This window comes from Wyeomyia smithii, chromosome 2 (genome assembly GCF_029784165.1).
Source record: "Wyeomyia smithii strain HCP4-BCI-WySm-NY-G18 chromosome 2, ASM2978416v1, whole genome shotgun sequence".
Taxonomy (NCBI): Eukaryota; Metazoa; Arthropoda; class Insecta; order Diptera; family Culicidae; genus Wyeomyia; species Wyeomyia smithii.
This window is the reverse complement of record NC_073695.1, coordinates 185,666,052-185,690,355: the sequence shown is the minus strand read 5'-3', so window position 1 is coordinate 185,690,355 and position 24,304 is coordinate 185,666,052. Positions and strand designations below refer to the sequence as shown.

The window sequence follows — 24,304 nt, the reverse complement described above, 5'->3', positions numbered from 1 at the left end:
TTTCGGCAAAGTTAACCTTCGTGTATCGAAAAACGATCATTCAACGACCGAAGAATTTAATAACAGACATTTAAAAAATAGATGAAGAAATTCGGGTCAGTAGTTTTACCGCAATCGTAAACACGGCAAAGTATTTTTTCAGAAAAACCATTCAGGGATAAACGCGTATGAAATTTCAAATTTAGCTTATGCTGCCGTGGCGAGGCGCGCTTCAAATCGCGCTTCAAATCACGTTATATATAAAAATGTGAAATCACGTTATGAGAAGGAATATATTCGAAGACTGTTTTCTTAAGGGGTTATATACCTTTTTAGTTTTCAAAAAACCGAAAAAAATGTATTGCATTATCTTCAAATACAACATCTTGAGAACATTTTCACAATTTTCATAAAGATCTAAGCAATAGGAAGAAAGTTAGAGCGATTTGCAGCGCGCCTCGCCACGGCCGCATAACCTAAACTTGAAACTTTACACGCGATTATCTCGGAATAGTTTTTTCCGAAAAATGACTTTGCCGTGATCCTGATTGCGGGAAAACTACTGACCCGATTTCCTTCATCTTTTTTTTTTAAATTTTCGTTATTAAATTCGCCGGTCCTTGAACGATCGCTTTTTGCAACATACAGTTACATTTGGCCGCAAACAATTTTTTAATGCAATTTTCAACGCTCAAAACGTGCATTTTTTGGGAAAAACGTTCCCGTTTGCACTGAAAACAAAATACTCATAAAAGCGATCGTTCAAGGACCCGGAACTCTTCTAAACTAATGAAATAATATGAGTTTTTTGATTTCAGTTGACCCGCTGAGTCTCTACCAGGATCACCGCAAGCCTCTGCAAAAAAATAGCGTTTCGGGGAAACGACCATTACTCCATTGCTCCATAATTGGTATATCTCAAAATCAAACGTGTTTTTTGTTGTTGATAAACTGTACTTTCAGGAAAACACCACTTTGATGCAATGAAAACGGTGCTATGCACTTAAAAATAAATTCAAATTTCCCTCATTTTTCTCGACCAAAAAGGTATATAACCCCTTAAAGATGGTTGGATCGGTTTTCACAAAATTAATGTCAAATGAAAGGTCTAGTTGCCCTTTAGACGTCTATTGAAATTTATTGTAATCGAATTGTTACTCTGTCCGTTATGTATCAAAATGTAAAAATCACGAAACTTCAACAAAGTTGGAATCAAATAAACGAGCTGATTATAAAATCCTTAACTAAAGATTTTCATAATAATTAAGGTTGACTCATATACTTACTTACTTTTACTTTACTTTGTTGGCCTGTTTACCGGTCCAAGGTCGAACGAATCAGAGATCTCGTACACCAGCAGATCGTGCATCTTCTTCCATCGCACACATCTACCGAGTTCAAGGCCTACCACAGAGTCGACGGCCTCTTCCTGGTTCTCTGCTGAATATGGTATTGGCTGCCCTCTCGATAGGCATTCTGGCTACATGTCCAGTCCATAGAAGCCAGTCACGCTTGATTACCATCACTCTATCAGCATGTTTCTATACCTGATACAACTTGTTAATCATGCGTCTGCGCCACACTCCATCTTCCAATTTACCGCCAAGTATCGATCGCAGAACTTCACGCTCAAATACCTCGAGGGCAACTGGGAGTTTCAGGATCCTATACAGCGCTAGTTTTGTGCGATAACACAGTAAAAAAGTAATAAAACTAATAATAAATTAAACTAAAAAATTAAAACCTTGTTTTTGCATTTTGTTTGTGCTTAAATAGCTAAAATAATATCGATTAAACGTTTTTATCCACGCTACTATTCAGCGTCGACTGCATAAATTAGTTCTGATAGGCGAAATGAACGTCTGCAACCATTGTTATTAAACTCGCGTTTAACAAGAGAATTTCAAAAGTCAAGCAACGGTCTAATAGAATTCGCTTGTCGAACACATACAGAACAATAGCCTAACAAATGCAATCCGTTGATCCAGCTCTCTGGCGTATTCTTCTGCCACGCCATCAGCTTTTAATCGGTGTATGTGGAAACGCATACCTAGTAGGCTGTCCAAAAAAAAATCGATGTTGAAAAAGTCAAGGTGCTCAGCCCTAAATTGAAAGATAATAAGATAAATAAAAGTTTCAGTTGTTGATCAAACATTTTTTATTTTTTGAAGGGATTTATCTAAAAATTATGGGCAAAATTAATTTTCCTGTGATGTTCAATGGTCTCTGGGAGTCAAATAACTGAATGTAATGCTGAACTGAACCATTCAAAATATTCAAAAACAATTCCACAAAAATGAAAAAAATATATGGAAACATTTAGGAATCGAGCAGAATTGAAAAAAGTGCAAAACAGTGGGTTTGAACCTTCAAATAGTCATTTTTTCAAAAATCACGTTTGGGCAACCTGAAAACAATTTTTTGGAAAGTCGAAATGTTCTACAAAAATACTATAAATAAAATTATCTTTCAATTTAGGGCTGAGCACCTTGACTTTTTCAACATCGATTTTTTTGGGACACCCTAATACCTAGTCCTCTCTGAGCGAGATTTCAGCACATTCCACAACCGCACGCGGATCTCACAAACGCCGAGAAAATGATGAGAGTCAACGTTTGGTCTATCCGAAAAGTGTCGACCGTCAATCAGTACGTGATCGATCTGGGAGCAGGCTTCCACATTTGAATGCATCCAGGTGTTTTCGAACATTCAAACGTGGAAAATTGGAGCTTCCTTTAGCCGCGGTAAAGTTTATCCGCCTCAGTCCGTTTTCATTGGTTGACCAATTCTGGAATTACTCCCTTCCAACCTGTGCGTTTGAAACTCTGATGACGACTTCTACGTCGTGTTGTGGGAACTCGTTACAGATTCGTTCAAGTTTTTCATAGAACTCATTTTGGATGTCATTGGATTTGTCGTTTGTCCGTGCGTAGGTGTTGGTTAAGCTGTAGTTGAAAAATTTGCCCTTAATTACTCAACACGCATAAACGGCTTCCACCGGATAACTATTGTTTCCTGATTTCCCAGCATTACGAAACCGACGCCCCGTTTCGCTGCTTTTCCAACACTGTAGTAGATGTGGTACAACTTGAAAGAAGTTTGTGCAATGCACGCAATTCTCTTTATCCGGAATATGACCACCGAACCTCCTTAATCATTACGATTTCTACTCCCTACCGCTGTAGTTTTCGAGCAAGGAAGCCAGCTCGCGCCGCTTCATTGATATATTGGACGATCCAAGTACCCATTTTCCAATCGTTTACCATTTTCTGTTTCCGTGTTTGTAGTCTAGGTCTTTGTCGATTATTCTGTTCCGTGTTTCTAGTTTCGTTTTTCGTGGTTCCTCTACCAACTGTGGTTTCCTTTCGGTATTCTACCTGCGATACCTACATCCTGGTGATGGGGCTGCCATCTTAGGTTTAGCTGGCGGGATACAGTATTTCATGATTCAATCGCCCACCCTGGGTCAGACACTGTTGTAGGCCGCCCCCAACACAAGGTCACAGCCGCGCAGGATCCCCATTCCCTACGACCAAAATTTCCACCGGGGGTTGGTTACCCGATCTCCGCTAAGGTTATTCGTTTGCCTTTTCATTCCTGCAGTCTCCAAAAAACAGCCAGAATTGGTCAACTACCATCCAAAATGGCTCCCAAAGACTGGAAATCATGTTCAGACGCCATTTTGTGTTATAGATGTTTCTGGAAAAAAGCCTTAAATGTCCAAATATCAGTCAATATTGATGTTTATCCAACGCCAACCCCTGCCCTGTAAAGAACGAACTCCAGACGCTATTCTGAAAGAAAATAGTAATTTTCTGTTTGTAGAAAACAGAATGATGTGAAGTGATCGATCAAAACAGATAGGACCTTTTAAAATGTTACTCTAGAAATATCATTTCCAATAGAGCACTCTATGGGGAATTAAAAGCAGTCAATACGGTTTGTTCGATTGGCATAGTGTCTTTGGCAAAGTTGTAGATTTTGTCCTTCGATATTAAAATGTATCCTGTGAAAAAAATATTATTTTTTTTTTTCAAAATATTATAACTTTCTTATTCCTGATTTCTCCATGATCGGACCAGTTTCATTGTATAGGTAATCTTTTGTAATTTTTATAAAAAAAAAATAAGATTTTTAAAAAATGCGCTTTTTTAAATAATTGATATTTAATTTTTCTTGTAACTTTTTTTCAATTATATTTTTTTACAGTGTATATTTTTTCGGAAAGACAAAATTATCATCTACAACTTTGCCGAAGACGTCTCACCGATCAAACAAATCGTTTGGGCCCTAAAAATAATTGCAATCATCAATACCTTCCCAAAATAGCATTTTTCAATAGCTTCTCAAAAATGAGCCGTGTTCCAAGCACAAGATCGCATCTTTTTCCTATAGAAACGTCCATGCAAAGTTTCAGCCAAATCAAAAATGACAATTTAAAAAAACATTGGGGGACATTTGGGACATTTTTTGTGGAACTGCTCTATATTATATTAAAGTTGTGGGACAGTAATCTCGGCAAGTGCAGATGAAGAATATTTGTTGGTAAGGTTATACGAAAAGCTGTACGATAAACTTGTCACAAATCACGGTGCTCCCATAGACCGTTATTGTAAAAAAAATGCACCAAAGGATCTGAGTACACCATTCGATTCGTTATGATGTCCTGAATCTCTGGTCAAAATTTTTGTAATGCCCCGAAATATTGCAAAGCACGAAATAACTTCTGAAATGTTTTCTACACATCCCAAATATTACATGACATTTTCCATTGGTGGAGAGATTCATCTGAAAATCTCACAGTGCATAGTGGTCTTAACTTGAAAAATCGTGATCGTTTCAAATTTCAAAATTGATTTTATGTACTCAGTGTCTTCAGCATAATTGTTCCATAATTTCATTACATGTTTCATAGAAGACTGCAGACAAAATTACAGACAAAAAAAACCTTTTTATGGAGAGGTGTTCCACAAAAAAAACTTAATTTTGTCGTGTCCAACGTGCAGATAGGACGTCGCAGTATTCAGCAACATTTTTCATTTAAATTTTTCCACAACTTTGCTCAAGTAAGCAATCTGGTATATTGAAAATTATGAAAAAAAAATATTCTATCTAGGTGGATTGATCGATAAACCGAAAACGCCAAAAGTGAGGCCTTGTTCTATGAAACAATTTTGCTGAAGACATTGAGTACATAAAACCAGTCAAATCTGTGGGATTTCCAACTGCACTGTGGAATTTTCAGATAAATCTTTCCACCAATGGTAAATGTTATGAAATACTTGGAATGTATAAAACATATTTTTGAAGTGAAATGGGGGTTGAAAAATGTGCTTTATAATAAGTGTTTCGTCGTTTTTATACCATTTTTTGTGCCTTATGACCTTCAAAAGGGTATTACTTAATAATGTACCGTACCAGGGATTCAGGACGACTCTGTTTCTCTGGTGCCTTTTTTATAATAACGGTCTATGGGAGCGCCGTGAACTTAGGTGAACATGCAACCTTTCAAAAAGAAATTAAGGGGAGATCAAAGATAATACTGATTCTATAGTGGAAAATTAAGCAATACACAAAAAAAATCATTCATGAGCAATAAAGATAACTTTGTACACAGTAAGAAATTCAGCTGATTTATGTTAAGCGATTGGCTCCGCTAATTGCCTCGGTTAGCGATAAGTGGTACTCATCACTGTAATTAAGTAACATAGTCGTAAAATTAAAAACAGTTCAAATTTTAATCTCTTAGTCATGACGCAAATTACGATTTCAAAATTATCTACGTAATGTTTCAACGAGTATCCTACGCTAAAAATCTAAAATAAATCTATTTCTATTAGTTATTATTTTATCAAAGGTGTCTGACATTGATACCTACTACGACTGTAATTTATATACCAGTTAGGGTAAAAATGTACTAAAGCGAACGATAATTGATGAGCACAATCCAAGATAGCCGGCTGTTGTCACTCGATAAAATGCGACACGTCCCACAAAAGTAGTTTCCAAAATAGAAGAATACATAGGTATTCACTTCGTCAAAATCGGAACTGACGTTGGTATGATGTGTTATTCTGTTCCCATCCACTCCTGAATACGCAGAGAGAAAAAGTTAGATCACGAATATGGACATCGTTCTTTAACGGGTCTCAAATTGTATGCCATCAACGTCAGTAATCCAAAAACAAACCACAGTCCCGTCCCGAGACACTCAGTACGAGGAACCGCTCGATCGGCTTGTGACGATCGTTTACCGTCTTACAGTGCAGTATAGTGATCGGCACGAATGTAGCGACAAACGGCGACAACGGTCCAGAGACGACGCACATTCCATACACTTTGTCATCATTTTGCATTTAGTAGCTTCCACAGTTTGTTGTTATCGCGATATCGGGCGGGCTCGTTTGGTTAATTAGCGAAAATCTTGCAGCCACGTTGGTGCATATAATTCACAGTTAATATTGGTTTTACGCTAACCGTTATCTGTGCTGAAAAGTGGTGAATCACTGTTTAAGTGTTTTAAACGGTTGGTGCTAGTATCCATTGTGTCTGTACATCATTTCAAGTGAAACAATGGCGACAACCGCCGAAAATGTGAAATTACCTGACTTGATTACCCGCTGGATGGAAGTGCAAAAATCTCGAGCCGGATTCGAGGATGGAAGCGTATGTATTATACTGTTGCAATTCTACAAATCATTGTCTTTGAGTCTAAAATAATTTTTTATATATTATTGAGGTAAACAAATAACATTTTATTTTGCATAATGTTTACGAATTCCAAAACACAATTTTCGATGATGAGTAGACTAATCGCAAATTAATACATGATACAGCGAAGATAAAAAAATATTTAGATTTTATTGTGATAATTTGCTCTCATGGAAAGTTTTTCTCAATTTCAAACGCAACTAGATTCCACAAAGTAGTACATGTTGTGCATATTTCTATTTAACCAATTTTTCAACAGTTCTTTCTCTTGTTTCTTGCCATAAAAAACCATCATATGAGCAAAAAAACCTAAATTAATCCACCTAGCGGTCAGACCCAGCCTTTCTCATTCAAACTTTTATTTGTTTCAATAAATTTAGATGAACGCTTAAATCCAATATATGTATATTCACTCTTAAGGTTCCAAAATATTGATGTTGTAATCTATACATATAAAAATGCAGTCCGGTCTGTCTGTATGTCCGTCTGATCCATATAGGCTCGGAAACTACCAAACCGATCGACGTGAAAATTTGTATGTAGGGGTTTTTGGTGCCGATAAAGGTTCCTATGATAGTTTTAAACCCCTGCTTCTTCTGGAAGGGAGGGGTCCCATACAAATGAAACATAAATTTCTGCACAACTCAAGAACAAACCAAGCAATTGAAACCGAATTTGGCATGTGGATGTTTTAAGGGGTTTCAAATATGTCCATAATAATTCGACACCCCTTCCTTTTCTAGAAGGGAGGGGTTCCATACAAATGAAACACAAATTTCTGCACATCTCGAGAGCTAACCAACTAAATGGAACCAAATTTGGCAGGTGAATGTTTTCAGTGGTAACAAATTTGTTCCATAATCGACCTCAGGCCGAAAATAAACAATATAAGTATCTCTGGAACCAGAATGATGCATGTAACTAACAATTGACCTCAGGCACCATTTTGAATTGCTAAATGGCAATTTCTAGGAAACAGTCGAAAGTGACCGAATAATACTCAATATTGATATTTCCGTAATCGTAATAATGCATAGAAACCAAACATTGACCCTGGTCACCATTTTGAATATAAAGACGACCACTTTTAGTTTCTGGAAAACAACTAAAATAACTAAATACCTCCCAATATGGGTATTTCCGGTGTTAGATTAATGCCAGATAATCTGCTGGAAATGACCGAATACCATCCAATATGAATATATTCAGAATTAAGGCGATGTACAAAGGCCAAATGTCGAAGATGTTGTTATTTCGATAAAACCAATCATTTCAAACGATTTGTTATTTGAATTTGATCATATCTTATGGCCGATTCGTCGTGCATTTGCAGATTTCTAATACATCGTAAGCAATCAATGAATTTGAATCGTTCAAATAGTACGATACCATATTTTAATTATGTTGAGGGCACATATATCGATCAAAGCAGGTATATTTTTAAATAGTCTTTGAATTTCTTTTCTTTCCATAACTTTTGAGCCACATGTTAAATTGTTATGAAGTTTGTTATTTGTAAGTTTGAGAGATGACTCGTTCGTATGACACGAGTTATGTTCAAATAAGTCATGTAGTCTTTGAGATAATAGACTTTCGTTGTTTTATTAACAATATAATACATAACTGTTGCTTAAGTTCGATTATAATCAAATAAAATGGGAACGTATAGGGCAGCCAAAATTTGCAACCACGTGTTCAATCATAATTCATCAGTTAACCCTTAACTGGCCCGCTCATCTGACAATAATATTGATCAAATCGATTTTCTAGTTTCTGAGATAATGAAGTTTCGTGATTTTCACATTTCGGTACATTACAGACGAAGTTACAGTCCGATTACAGTAAAATTCAATAGGGTGTTATGAGGCAGCTAGACTTTTTATTTGACACTAATTTTGTGGAAATCGGGTCAGCCATCTCTGAGAGAAGTGTGTGGGTTCAAGTAGTCATCGGAATATGTTCCTCTCATAGCTGGATTTCACATTTTTGAACATAACAGGAAAAGTAATAGTCCGATTGCAAAACAAATCAATAGGGTCTTATGGGGCAACTAGACCTTCCATTTGACACTGATTTTATGAAAATCGGTCCAGCCATCTTTGAGAAACATGAGTGAGATTAAACAGTCTTCAGAACACGTTTCTTTTCATAACTTTTGAACCCTAGGTTCAATCTTTATAAATTTCAAAAGTTAAGGGTTTTTTGGGAAGCCCGTTCATTTGAAATCAATTTTGTTCAAATCGGTTGTGTGGTTTGTGAGATAATGATATTTTATGATTTTCACATTTTTAAACATAACCTCTAAACTAAGAGTCCGATTACAATGAAATTCAATAGGGTCTTATGGGACAACAAGACCTTTTATTTGCAATTAATTTCATGAAAATCGGCCGAGCCATCTCTGAGAAAAGTGAGTGAGGATAAAAATCTGCACATACACACACACATACACACACACACACATACAGAAAATGCTCAGCTCGTCGAGCTGAGTCGAGTGATATATGCCATTCGGCCCTTTGGAGCACTTTTATACTTTCGGTTTTGCAAGTGATTGCTATACCTTTCTAGGAGAAAGGCAAAAATTATTAGTTTAACATTACTGCGTATGCATCAAAATACACACCGTCTAGACCAGAGGATCCCAACCTTTTTGACACAAAGAGCTCTCCGGCCCTCTAAATTAATTTTAGGGACCAAGACCACTGATATAGAACGAGTGATAAATTATCCAGTGTGTGATGGTTGTACTGCATTTCAGATACAACCTTTGTAACGTGAAGCGTTCGGTTTGTGACTAGGGTGGTAAAACCGGTAAAAAACCGGTATTTTAATTTTTTTCAGATTACTACAAACCAGGGGTGACTCATGGTCTTTAAACCTACTTTTTCAACTGCAAAATTCTTAAAATCATAGTTTCGGGAAGTAACGATGATTGTCTTCGAAAAAATAAAACTCTGTACTATTTAAAATAAAACTGAAAAATAATTAAAGATATAGTGTGTCGAACGTCTCCGGTAGTGGTTTTCTTCGGTCGGTTTTCTGCCGCAGTCTTATGCAAAAACCTGCCGAAGTAAGCCACTGCCGAAGACGTTACCTACATAAATTTGGATTAGAAATTTATTGTTTTGCTTATCGTCTCAAGTTGCATCTATGTATGGACGTGTCGCTGCATGATTATGTTTTTGCATTTATGAGTGTCTATGCTCCATTACGATCCAGATTTTTTTTGTAAGATTAGGACCTCTGCGACCATTGTTTTGATCTCTTGTGGCATACGATCCAGATACAACACTGGATAACAGTGTTTGAAAAACTCCAATGAATGAATCTAGTGATATGATTACGAAGAACATAATTTCAAAACTCATGTAATAACAAAAAAACATGCAGATTTTTATTTTAACTTTCTTTCGCATCGCAAAGCTTAGTTTCAAATTAGAGAATAACTCTAAAATTCGTAGAAAAACAATATTTGAAACTGTTGAGAAGAGTATATGAATGAAGTAAAAAAAAGAAATCACGATCAGACCAGAATTTACTTTTCACGAATCCGAATGAATCGAAGGTAAATACTTCTTTATTCTGCTCGATGCTCTTTAAACAGTTCGTCCAAATTATTTATTATTATAATTATTTTATTAACTTTAGCTCCTGATGGAGAAACGAAAAATGTGGCATATGAACAAGTTTGTAACTGAAATAGAAATAAATATTTGAAATGAGAGGTTGGTAAAAAATATATAAAAATATAGAAAATGATAGAAAAAGCAGAAACTTTTAAACGAGTAAGGCCGGATACATTCAGCTAGATGCTAATAAAAGCCCGCTGCGATACGGGCGACGAAGCTTTGACCATGCTACAGGCTACAGCTATTTTAATTTCACTTTTTCAAGGAGCAGTAATTTTTAGGATGAAATTCTTCATTGGTTGATTATTTCATCCTGTGAACACTTTGTATCAACAAAAATAAATTCCTAATCCAAATTTTATTTATTTATTTATATTTATATATTATTTTTAAATAGCACAAAATGAATAATGACTTGAGTATTTTCGCTGACATGATTGTGATTACTGCCTCAAACTATGATTTTCATTATTTGTAGTTAAACTGGTAGGTTTAAAGCCCACGCGTTGCCTCTGTGAGTATGAATGTGTAAAGAGATTAGCTGTTATACTTAAACAATGAATATGTTGCTTCATTGATATGAAGTTTTTTGACATATTATCGATACACACCAACACATCGTCTGAATCCGAGCAGATTGTTAGAAAATAACAAAAATTGATACATAGGCAAGGGTTAATTAATATTTAATGTTGCATCTGTCTAAATGTATTTATTATACAGGATGTTAGGGAGCTCACATAAAATCCTTTAAGGGGCGATAGAGGACCATATTTGATAAAAAAAAATCCTTCTACCAAAATGGCCAAAATTCAACTACTGCAGAGTTATTCACTATTTTCAGTTTCCGGTTATGTTTGCCTTTAACGAGCAGAAAATTGTGAATTTTTGAGACACTATTGATTACGAAATTTGTTTCAGCTCTCCAAAAGAACCAACATAACTGAGCTAGCTATCATACTTCTTGTGATAGACCTCGTTGAGATGAACATAACCGAAAACTAGAAAAAGAGGATAACTCTTCAGTAGTTAAGTTTTGACCATATGCGCAGAAGGATTTTTTTCATCAAATAGGGTCCTCAATCACCCCTTAAAGGATTTAATTGAAAGTGAGCTACCTCCATTTCCACACCCTGTATACATCATCATGTGATTTGTAACGCCTACCTAAGTGAGTAGCATTCATTAGCCTAACAATGATTTATGAATATTGTGACGTTTTTTTTTCAATTTAAAGAAAAATACCGAAAATACCGGTTTTTTCGCCTCTCCAATACAGGTATTTCGGTACTGAGAAAAATATCGGTTTTACCGGTTTTTGTTTTACCGGTGAACCACCCTATTTGTGACAGAGTCAATCTCATGTCGTCCTGTACGGCTAATTTGTTTCTTGTTGTGGTATTAATTTGCTGAAGGGCTGAAAAGCTGCTTTCACAGAGCCATATAGAAAGCTGGTCTTCGCAGACTAGCGGTTGGCAACCACTGTTCAAGACAATGTATGAAAAATCATGCTTTCGCATCTAGTTTCAGAAGGAATGCACGTATCGGATTTCACAACTGGAGGTGTCAATTTATAGTATCCCAATGAATCCCAGTATGTTGTCCAGTATGAGCTTAGCGTTCGCGTTTTTTTTCTCGTATAAGCTCCTTGTAGAGTTAGCGCTTAAGTCACGGCTATTCCTATCCCAAACACCATGCAATTACCGTTATATGAAGGAATTTGTTACAGCTCCTTGCTAACTGCAATGTTTCGTTATATCGTCAGTTGAATTTAATAGTCACACAACTCAAAATTCATAGTACAGGTCGGACTCGATTATCCTTATTTTTTGGTGTTTGTTTCTAATTTTGAAATTTTACTTTTGCTATCACTTTCGACATGTTTGTTTGCATGTTTGGGACGTGTCTGAATTAAGTGAAAATAGTCAACGTCCAATTAAATTTGGTTCCTTCACAAGATTTTACCCCTTTTCTCCTCAGAAATGTTTTTTTGGCTACGCCACTGCAGCAAAGAAACAAAAGGCAATATTTATTTTATGTTCGCAAATTTGAATAATTTTTTTGTGATTCGATTATCCGGAAAATTGGATTAATCGGAGTGCAATATTTTTTGACCTGTATCGAGAAAAATGTGTTTGAAAATTAACGTCAAGTATTTCTTTTTTCATTTCCGTGAAAACTTCAAATTTTATAACTTCCCATTTTTATTAAACCTGATAACATCTGTTATTCGTTATACGAGTTGTAATCTCATATTGACGTCTTTTTGGGACATTTTAGATTTTAGCTAAGGCAAATCTACTTATATTATAACTCTGGATTTTTTGTGCATTTAGAAACAGGTCTTTGTGAGATAAAACTTAAAAGTATTTAGCATCGCTTGCCATTGAAAACTTAAAAAAAACTGCAAAATTTTGAGTTGTGCCAGTATTGAATTCAACTGACGATATACACTGACAATTTTTGTCTGTTGTCGTAGGTAATCACAATGATTAAGATTCAATTGGGTTACCTACATACATTTCGTTTACCGCGACATCGTCTTTTGTACTCTAGACATATAGTCGCCTTTATCCTCTTTTTGGCACAACATGCATTTCGGCTGCTTTATGCAGTTTGTTGCGAAATGAAACCTCGTCCTATTTCCATCACTGACCAGAGAGCTCAGTAGCCTTTGTTGTTTTCACCTAGCAGTTTAAGCTTGATAGTTTTATCACAGACATAAAAATTACACCAATTTTGTAACAACACTGGTCAACACAGATTTTGACCTAAAACTCAAACTGAAAAATAGAGATTATAGCTTTTTATCCAACTCCCTGAATTTTGGTGGCCCTAGCCACTAACATTGTTTAAGATATTTAAATTTCTCGTAAACATAACGTTGAAGCGACGAACTCAGCGAATAATCACTTTGCGACAATTTGACCTTAATTAACGCGTTTTGGCAATTATTCATTTATTTCCAGTATGGACTTCCTCACTGCTACCAGAATCGTTGATCTATTGTGAGATATGCCCGGGTGTTTGCTGTATCCCGCACTTTTATTATTAGCAATACCGCTATTGAGAAGTGGCATGCTTATTATTATTTTTGACCAGTGCTTGTGTGTAATGTGATGTTACCCTTTCCTTTTACACGCTAACTGTTCTACTATATTGAGCCTCGTTCCTCCTGCCAAATATCACCAATTATAATTCCCTGGAGAAGTTTCATCGTGCGTCCTTCTAGCCAGTTTTATTGATAAGAGGGATTTATTTTTGTTAAGGGGAAGTAATGCAAAGGTATTGTAGATTTCAGCATAAAGGACGAGGAACTGGTGGGGAGGAGTCTGAGAATAAACCCATGTTCAAGTCCTTTCTAACATCGAATGACCTGGTTCTACTAAGATTCGAACCCACGACCATCCGCTTGACAGAGCGAACTCTGTAACCTTGCGGCTACGCAGCTCCCCGCGTTTTGGCAATGGCTACGGGCATCAAAATTCGCAGGAATAGTTTAAAAGCTATATTCTTTCTAAGGCAATTATTCTGAGCTTTAAAGCAGCATTTTTTCGCTTTTGCCGACCAGCGTAATTCCAAAATCATCGTAAATCTTTTTTTTTTTCACACAACATTTATTTGACACGGCACAAATAAATCATATTTGATGCTTGTAGTTACTGAAAAAATGCATGTCTCATCCCAACGCGTCGAAATAAGAAACAGATTTAGTGTGTTTTTGCTGTTTTGCTCTAAAATCTTCACCATTCGAAAGCTATAAGTAGTGGATTTCGCCATTCAAAACCTGTAAATAGAGGAGGCCAATGACATAGTGAACGCGAATGTACAGCTCTACTTACGGCTGTACATATACCAAGGCGAAACGCTTCGCGTCGTTTTTCGCGTCAGGAAAGAGAATGTTACCGCAAATTTATAATGAATAATGACCCGTCTTGGCTGGTCTTGAGGTACGATGCTGGCCTAACAAGCCAGTCGTCGTATGTTCGAGTCGCGATCAAAAGAGAATATTCGTGGCAAGTAGTAGAGATGATCGGGTTTCGTGTTTTAAAACCCGAAACCCGAACCTGACCCGTATCCGTCGGGTTCGGGTTTGAAAATTTTTGAAAGTGTCGGGTTCGGGTTTGAAAATTTTTGGAGGTGTCGGGTACGGGTCGGGTTTGGGTTTGGTGGGAAAAAAAAATTTCGGGTTCGGGTCGGGTTCGGGTTTGATCGAAGAAAAAAGTTTCGGGTTCGGGTCGGGCTCGGGTTTCAACCGAAAAAAAAATCGGGTACGGGTCGGGTACGGGTTTGAAAAGAGCCAAACCCGACCATCTCTAGCAAGTAGAATCGCCCCCGCAAAATTGCCCTGTACACTGAACAGTTGGCCACGAAGTCTGCGAATAATAAAAAGAAGGTCAAGTTCCGAATCGAAGTGTAGCAGCAAGGCTTTGTTTTAATTTTCGACGTGGGACTACGTTTTTGTTTTCTATACTGGTATGCATTCTGTAAAACTGGAAATGAAAATGGCAAATTTTGCGTCAGATTTCAAATCGTGACCGACATAATATCGGACGAGTAAGTTCCTAAAATACTAATTTATAGAAGAGTAAGAGCCGGCGAGTGCTTGTGAATTTTTTGTCCATTTACTGGGATCTATTCAGAATCTTTTTTTTTCTACATTTCAACATCGTTAAATATTTTTTATACTTTACAAATAAAATACACTGGGGTCGCTTTTTACGCGGTTGGTTGTACCGCATTTAAAAGATTAGATTATACATACTTATACTAAACTTATTTGATACCGCGTACAAATGATCTTCCGAATCGAGTAAAAATAATCCGCGTTATTGTAGAAATGTCCCGTTTAAGGAAACGCAAAAAAACAACCCGCTTAAAAAGCGACTCCAGTGTAATATACTGCTATTAGCTGTCTTCGTAATACAGTGAATGTAATTGATGGCAAATGAAACAAACTTGTGAAGCAAGAAGCAAAAATGTTTTTTTTTTTAATTTAACTTCGTTGTAATTGTTAAATATTGTTTGCACTAAACAAAAAAAACACTACAGGCACAACATCATCAAGTGCAAATGAAGTTCTTTCGCGTGTAATTAAATTTAGTTCTGAAAAAATGAAGGGGAGCCTGAGAACTAAAATACATAAATCACTGAAGAAACGAATTTATTGTGTCTGTAATTACAGTAATTACGTCACCATTTCATACAACCCTAGGGCTGTATACCTTGTAGTATTTCCAGCGGTGATATAGTAATTATAGTAAATAGTAAATTTAAGGTGAATTATCAATTTTAAGGTTAAGGTTAAGTTATTTTACTTCACGATTTTGAGCGTAAAAAGCACAGCTTCCACTGAATAAGCAGCGCTTATATTGCTCCTTTAGACAGGTGCCGGCGGTACAATCGATCAAAGTTCCAAGCACGTAGTCTTTAATTCAAGAGAAAATTGGCTTGCAAAATTTAAGGTGATCGCGACCATGTCTCGATTTACCTTTAAATAAAAAAAAACCTCAATTAATCCACCTAGCGGTCGGACCCAGGCTTTCTCATTCCAACTTTTATTTGTTAAAATAAATTTACATGAACGTTTAAATCCAATAAAGGTATATTCACTCTTTGGGTTCTAAAATGTTGGTGTTGTAATCTATACATCATTCCGCGTCGAACACTCGACAGAAACGGACGTGCAAAGTGATCGTTCTATTATAATCCGGTCCGTGTGTACGAATAGCTAAACAAAAGAGTGTATTATTCGCGCTAAAGGCCAACTAGATTGTGAGTTGTGTCGCTACGTTCTGTACCCGGCTCGCAACTTTGGCTGTATTGGTGCAAAATACCAGCTGCAGTTTTGATCTGTGCACAGTGAATAGATCTTTCTAATTCAAGGCCATCATTTGACAGTCGAGTCGTGTCGCTGTGCTGAGTGACCTCACACCCGGCTCACTGCTGGTGGCTGTATTGGTGCTGCTGTACTGGTGCTGCTGGCTGCTTTGGGTGCAGCTTCGAACGATCGGACAACCACTGCTGGAAGGAAGAAGTAAATAAGTACGTGTTCTTGTCGGCGCTAGTGCGCTAGTGCGCTACATTTAGCGCGATGGATATAGATCCCTCGCCTCCCGTGCCACCATCCCCGAACCCCCTTGACCCTGACCCTTCTGTTACCCCCTCTCCTGTTCATTCTCCAGTCCCCCCTCGCCCCAGGCTTTACCCGGACGGATCTCAACAGGGCAGCTATACTGTTTATTTTCGTCCAAAGGCAGGAGTGAATTCAAAGCGATTAAACATACTGCAAATTTCTAAAGACCTGACGAAGGGGTACAAGGCCGTGACCGAAATTTCCAAGGTCCGACCTAACAAGCTCCGTGTCGTGGTCAGTGATCTGGCACAGGCCAATGCTATCGCTTGCTCTGAGCTCTTCACACGCGAGTATCGCGTTTACATACCCGCACGAGACGTGGAGATCGACGGTGTCATAACCGATTCGAGTCTGTCTGTCGAGTGTATCCTAAAAAGCGCAACCGGTTGCTTCAAAAATACCGAAACACAGGCGAAGATTTTGGATTGTAAGCAATTGCGGTCCATGTCTCTCGTCGGCGGTAAAAAGGTTTACACTCCGTCAGACTCGTTTCGCGTTACGTTTGCCGGATCTGCACTCCCTAGCCACGTCTCGATCGACCGGGTTCGTCTGCCTGTGCGATTGTATGTACCCCGTGTTATGAATTGCACCAATTGTAAGCAGTTAGGCCACACAGCCGCCTACTGCTGCAATAAGGCACGATGTAGCAAGTGTGGGGAGACTCATGCGGAAGATTCTTGCAGTGTTAATGCTGAAAAATGTATTCACTGTGGGGAAAACCAGCATGAGCTCTCCACATGCCCGGTGTACATGCAGCGCAGAGATAAAATCAAGCGGTCACTTAAGGAGCGTTCAAAGCGTTCTTATGCTGAGATGCTGAAGAAGACCGTGACCACTTCTACCATAACATCGAACCCCTTTGATCTGTTGCCCTCTGATGAAACCGATTCTGACGATTCATTAGCGGGAACATCTTATGCCAATCCTGGGGAGTCTAGGAAGAGGAAAAATGTTTCTTCTCCTAAACTTCCCCGTAAAGGTCCTAAGATTTCCCAAAGTGTAATGAAAAGTACGAACAAACCAAACAGTGCTGCGGAAAACCGAAGCAAACTCCTCCTGGGCTTGCAAATTTAAAGTCCCAGAAGGAGTTCCCAGCACTGCCAGGAACATCTAAAACCCCAGTTGTTCCTTTTGCACATACAGTTGATGAAACATACTCTGGATTAGTGAAATTTTCTGACATTGTGGACTGGATTTTTGAAAATTTCAATGTACCCGATCCAATTAAAATTTTTCTTACAGCATTCCTCCCAACAGTTAGATCATTTTTGAAGCAGTTGACTGCCCAATGGCCCCTCCTTGCAGCGATTGTATCCTTCGATGCCTAATTCAACTGCGTATATGAAGGATTCTATCTCTGTCTTACAGTGGAATTGTAGAAGTATTTTACCAAAAATTGATTCGTTTAAAGTTTTGATAAATAAAAACAAATGCGATGCATTTTCCCTTTGTGAAACTTGGCTTACTTCAAATATTGATCTCAACTTCCATGATTTTAATATTATTCGCCTTGATCGAGACACCCCATATGGAGGAGTACTTTTAGGGATTAAAAAGTGCTATTCTTCCTATCGTATTAACCTCCCCTCGATTCCAAGCATCGAAGTTGTCGCATGTCAAATGACAATACAAGGTAAAGAGCTTTGTATTGCCTCAATATATATTCCTCCCAGAGCACAGGTTGGGCAACGGTTGCTCTTTGATTTAATAGAACTTCTTCCCTCGCCACGTTTGATTTTGGGAGACTTCAACTCTCATGGTGTGGCTTGGGGCTCCCCTTACAATGATAACCACTCCTCTTTAATCTATAACCTCTGCGATGACTTCGACATGACTATTTTAAACAACGGTGAAATGACACGTATCCCGAAACCTCCAGCGCGCCCAAGCGCTCTGGATCTATCCTTATGTTCGACGTCGCTACGGTTGGATTGCACATGGAAGGTAATCCTCGATCCTCACGGTAGCGACCATCTGCCTATTCTTATTTCAATTACAAACGGGTCAACTCGCATGCGACCAATTGACATTCCGTATGACCTCACACGGAATGTCGATTGGAAGTTATACGAGGAAATGATTTCAAAAGCGGTCGAGTCGATTTAACATCATCCACCACTTGAAGAATACAACCTCCTCGCGGGCTTGATTCTCGACGCCGCGTTGCAAGCCCAAACGAAGAAATATCCCGGCGTAACGATCAAAGAACGGCCTACCACTCCGTGGTGGGACCGAGAGTGCTCCGGTGTCTACACGCAAAGATCCGACGCGTTTTTGGCCTTCCAGAAGGGAGGTATACCCGACGACTATATACGGTATTCGGAGCTTAATACCAAGCTTTAAAGCCTGGCTAAAGCAAAGAAACGCGGATATTGGCGTCGGTTCGTGAACGAGACGTCGAGGGAGACATCGATGAGCACTCTTTGGAACACAGCCCGAAGAATGCGGAATCGCGTAACGGTCAACGAAAGCGGGGAGTCTTCAAGTCGGTGGATATTTGATTTTGCCAGGAAAGTATGTCCGGACTCTGTTCCTGAGCAAAACATTGTTCGCGATGCGTCTCCGGGCCACGACGCGATAGAATCACCTTTTACGATGGCAGAATTTTCAGTTGCCCTCCTGTCCTGTAACAATAACGCGCCTGGGTTAGATAGAATCAAATTCAACTTGTTGAAGAATCTACCCGGCAATGCCAAGAGGCGCTTGTTGAACTTGTTCAATAAGTTCCTGGAGCAAAACATTGTACCGCAGGATTGGAGGCAAGTGAAGGTGATCGCCATCCAAAAACCAGGGAAACCAGCTTCTGATCACAACTCTTATAGGCCAATTGTAATGCTATCCTGTATCCGGAAATTGATGGAAAAAATGGTACTCCGTCGTTTAGACCATTGGGTCGAATCAAATGGTCTACTATCAGATACTCAATTTGGCTTCCGCCGTGCCAAAGGGACGAATGATTGTCTTGCGTTGCTTTCAACAGATATTCAGCTGGCGTATGCTCGCAAAGAACAAATGGCGTCAGCGTTCTTGGACATTAAGGGGGCTTTTGATTCCGTTTCTATTGACATTCTTTCGGGTAAACTTCACCGACAAGGATTTTCTCCAATTTTGAACAATTTTTTGCACAATTTGTTGTCCGAAAAGCACATGCATTTTATGCACGGCGATTTGGCAACTTTTCGCATTAGCTACATGGGTCTTCCCCAGGGCTCATGTTTAAGCCCCCTTCTTTACAACTTTTATGTAAATGACATCGACGAATGTCTGGCAAATTCATGCACGATAAGACAACTTGCAGACGACAGTGTAATCTCTGTTACAGGAGCCAAAGCTGCCGATTTGCAAGGACCATTGCAAGATACCTTGGACAATTTGTCTGCTTGGGCTTTACAGCTAGGTATCGAATTCTCTCCGGAGAAGACTGAGATAGTAGTTTTTTCTAGGAAGCATGAACCTGCTCAGCTCCAAACACAATTAATGGGTGAAACGATTTCTCAGGTTTTGGTACACAAATATCTTGGTGTCTGGTTCGACTCTAAAGGCACCTGGGGTTGTCACGTGAGGTATCTGATGAAAAAATGTCAACAAAGAGTGAATTTTCTTCGTACAATAACCGGACAATGGTGGGGAGCCCACCCAGGAGACCTTATAAGGCTTTACCAAACAACGATACTGTCTGTTATTGAGTACGGGTGTTTCTGCTTCCGCTCCGCAGCAAACACACATTTGATCAAACTGGAGCGAATACAATATCGTTGTTTGCGTATCGCCTTGGGTTGCATGCAATCGACCCATACGATGAGTTTGGAGATCTTAGCTGGAGTACTATCATTGAAAAACCGCTTCTGGAGCCTGTCTTCTCGTATTCTAATCAAATGTGAGGTCTTGAACCGTCCCGTGATTGAAAATTTTGAAAGGTTAATCGAACTTAATTCTCAAACCCGTTTTATGGCATTGTATTTCAATCACATGTCCCAAAATATTAACCCTTCTTCAGATATTCCAAATCGTGTCGACTTATCAAATACTTCTGATTCTACTGTGTTTTTCGATACATCCATGATAGAAGAAACTCGTGGAATCCCGGATCATTTACGCGTGCAGCAGATCCCTAAAATTTTTTCCAATAAATATCGAAACATCAACTGCGACAATATGTAATACACTGACGGATCACTTCTTGATGGGTCCACTGGCTTCGGTATCTTCAACAACAATTTAACCGTCTCCCATAAGCTCGATAATCCTGCTTCTGTTTACGTCGCAGAATTAGCTGCAATTCAGTACACCCTAGGGATTATCGAAAAAATGCCCAAGGACCATTATTTCATCTTTACGGACAGTCTCAGTTCCATTGAGGCTCTCCGATCGATGAAAGATGTTAAGCACTCTCCGTATTTCCTGGGGAAAATACGGGAACATCTGAGTGCTTTATCCGAGAAATCTACTCAGATTACCTTAGCGTGGGTCCCTTCTCACTGCTCGATACCGGGTGATGAGAAAGCGGACTCTTTGGCTAAGGTGGGTGCAACAAACGGTGATATTTATGAAAGACCAATTGCCTTTAATGAATTTTTTTGCATTTGTACGTCAGAATACGATCATCAGTTGGCAAAATTCTTGGACCAAGGGGGAACTGGGAAGGTGGTTACATTCCATAATCCCCAAGGTATCGACGAACCCGTGGTTCAAGGGGTTGGATGTAAGTCGGGATTTCATTTGCGTGATGTCCCGGCTTATGTCCGATCACTATAGATTTGACGCGCATCTCCGTCGTGTTGGGCTCGGGGAGAGTGGTATCTGTGCCTGTGGTGAAGTTTATCACGACATAGAGCACGTTGTTTGGTCATGCCCTGTACACCGTGACGCCAGGTCTAGATTAATAGCATCCCTGCAGGCCGAAGGTAGGCAGCCGGCTGTTCCTGTTCGTGATGTCTTGGCGAGCCGTGACCTATCCTACATGTCCCTTATATACGTTTTTCTGAAATCCATCCACGCCCCAGTTTAGTCCTATCCCCTTCCGCCTACATCCAACCAAACGACAAGAACACGTTAAGACCCCGGATCCGGAAACAGCAATCAGACCCGCACGATACTCTCAAGGCCCGATGGAAACAACCCAATATGCCAGTCCGTAATATCTTGGCCCAGCAGCGGAACAAATTTAATATGCTGCTTACCTATGGCAATGAAAACCATCAAACAGCAAACCTGTGCTTTTAATGCAAAATATTCTAGCTTTAAGTTAGATTCAGTTTCAGCTCGTAGTCGGCAGCGAGGATAAAAAATTTGCTTTTAGTTATTAAGAAACTTTAGAAAGTAAGCTACCAGATATAATTGGCGCCGTTAAACATTGAATTGTATTTGTGCCGTGTCAAATAAACTATAGATGAAGAAAAAAAAATCTATACATATAAATATGCGAGCGGGGGCCTAGCGTAGTTGGTAACGTCTCCGCCAACCACGCTCGACGCCTGGGTTCGAATCCCACCGCCGACATAGGTGTCGATGGTTGTGAGGTGGCGTGATCCACTCACAACCAACCCAACTGGTCTAGATTCAATTCTAGCCGACACCGGGAGATTTTCTGAGGCGAAAAATCTCTGGGATCACGCCTTCCATCGCATGAGGAAGTAAAGCCGTTGGCGCCGGTCCGTTAATCAACGGGTCGTGAGTTAGGGTCCTGGGTGGAGTCGCCTCCCCGGGCGTCGGTGATTGGCACAACAACAGTGGCGGAACTAGACCGACGGTAAATAAGCGAGAATAAAAAAAAAATATAAATATGCAGTCCGGTCTGTCCGATCGACGTGAAAATTTGTATGTAGGGGTTTTTGGTGCCGACATGATAGTTTGAGATCCCTCCCTCCTTTGGAAGGGAGGGGTCCCATACAAATGAAACATAAATTTCTGCACAACTCAGAACAAACCAAGTAAATAAAACCGAATTTGGCATGTGGATGTTTTAAGGGGTAACAAATATGTTTATAATACTTTACGAACTAATTTCATTTTTTGTCATATTGACTTACATTTTAAGTTTAGTAAAGCGGGCAATGTAGGTAGTTTCGCGGGAATGCGAAGATGAACGGGAATAGAAGGTGTGACTAGTATTAGAAAAAATTTTCCCTCGTCCAGACGGGACTCGAACCCGCAATCTCCGTTGTCTCCGGCAAGGTGTTTTGGCCAATTAAACTACTGGGTAAGGGTAACTCTTCCTAAGACCAATGTCGAATCACCCTCTACTATTGTGTTCCCGCATCTCAGCACGCCACGATGAAACTGCACACACTGCCCTGTGGAAGTTTATTTCTGTCAACTGAGAGAGTGGTCTCTTTACGCACACTATGTATAATGACTTGTTATATCTACAGCGGCGCAAGCGATGAGACACGTCAGTTGGTGGCCAACTCCCATGGAAGGCGTATCACGGAAGTCATTTTATTCTCTGAATCTAGAATGATACACAGCAGCTGAAACCGACCACAGACCCCATTTTAGATTCTAGGTTGGCGACTTCCGGTTCCTGCGAAACAGCCAAAAATGATCGAATACACCCAATATGGGTGTTTTTTCAACCAGCATGATGCTCAGAGGCTAGAAATTATCTTAAATACCATTTTGAAATCCAAGATGGCGACTTCCGATTTGTGAAAAACAGCCAAAAATAACTAAATACCATCCAATATGAGTATCTCTGGAACCAGAATGATACAATGAGCTAACAATTGACCTCAGGCACCCTTTTGAATTGCTAAATGGCAACTTCTAGGAAACAGTCGAAAATGACCGAATAATACTCAATATGGATATTCCGTAATCGAGATGATGCATAGAAACCAAACATTGACCCTGGACACCATTTTGAATTTAAAGACGACCACTTTTAGTTTCTCCCAATATAGGTATTTCCGGTATCAGATTGATGCCAGAAATTCTGCTGAAAATGATCGAATACCACCCAATACGAATATATTCAGAATTAGGGCGATGTACAGAAGCCAAAAGTCGAGGATGTTGTCATTTCGATAAAACCAATCATTTCAAACGATTTGTATTTGACTTTGATCATATCCTATGGCCGATTCGTCGTGCATTTGCAGACTTTAAACACATCGCAAGAAATCAATGAATTTGGAACGTTCAAATAGTACGATACCACATTTAAATTATATTTAGGCCACATATATCGATCAAAGCAGTTATAGTTTTAAATAGTCTTTGATTTCTTCTTTGCATAACTTTTGAGCCCCATACCAAATTGTTATGAAGTTTGTTATTTGTAAGTTTGAGAGATGACTCGTTCGTATGACACTAGTTATGTACAAGTAAGTCATGTAATCTTTGAGATGATAGACTTTCGTTGTTTTATTAACAATTTAATACATAACGGTTGCTTAAGTTCAATTATAATCAAATGAAATGGGAACGTATAGGGCAGCCAAACTTTGAAACCATGTATTCAATCATAATTCATCAGTTAACCCTTAACTAGCCCGCTCATCTGATAATAATATTGATCAAATTGGTTGTGTAGTTTCTGAGATAATGAAGTTTCGTGATTTTCACATTTCGGTACATTACAGACGAAGTTACAGTCCGATCACAGTAAAATTCAATGGGGTGTTATGAGGCAGCTAGACTTATTAATTGACACTAATTTTATGGAAATCGGGTCTTACCGAAATTTGAAAAACAAGACGAAGAAAAAGTTTCTTAGCTGCAGGTTAATTTTTATCAAGTGATTCAGCTGGATACTTAACTAATTACAAACAGAAAATATGACAAAAAGCAATAATTCAGAAATGTCCGCTATTATACAAAATTAAGGCTCGAAGGAGTTGTTGCT

The 24,304-nt window shown here is 38.9% G+C and overlaps 1 protein-coding gene across 1 annotated transcript in view; it reads left to right on the top strand.

Annotated features, from left to right (window-relative positions):
- Window positions 1–6,187: 6,187 nt before the first annotated feature.
- Window positions 6,188–24,304, top strand: part of LOC129722897 (protein PRRC2C-like) — a 26,361-nt gene continuing 8,244 nt past the window's right edge. Inside the window, exon 1 of the mRNA XM_055676737.1 lies at window positions 6,188–6,645. Coding sequence (XP_055532712.1) covers window positions 6,553–6,645 — 93 coding nt within the window. The 5' untranslated portion in view covers window positions 6,188–6,552. The remainder of the gene's footprint in view (window positions 6,646–24,304) is intronic.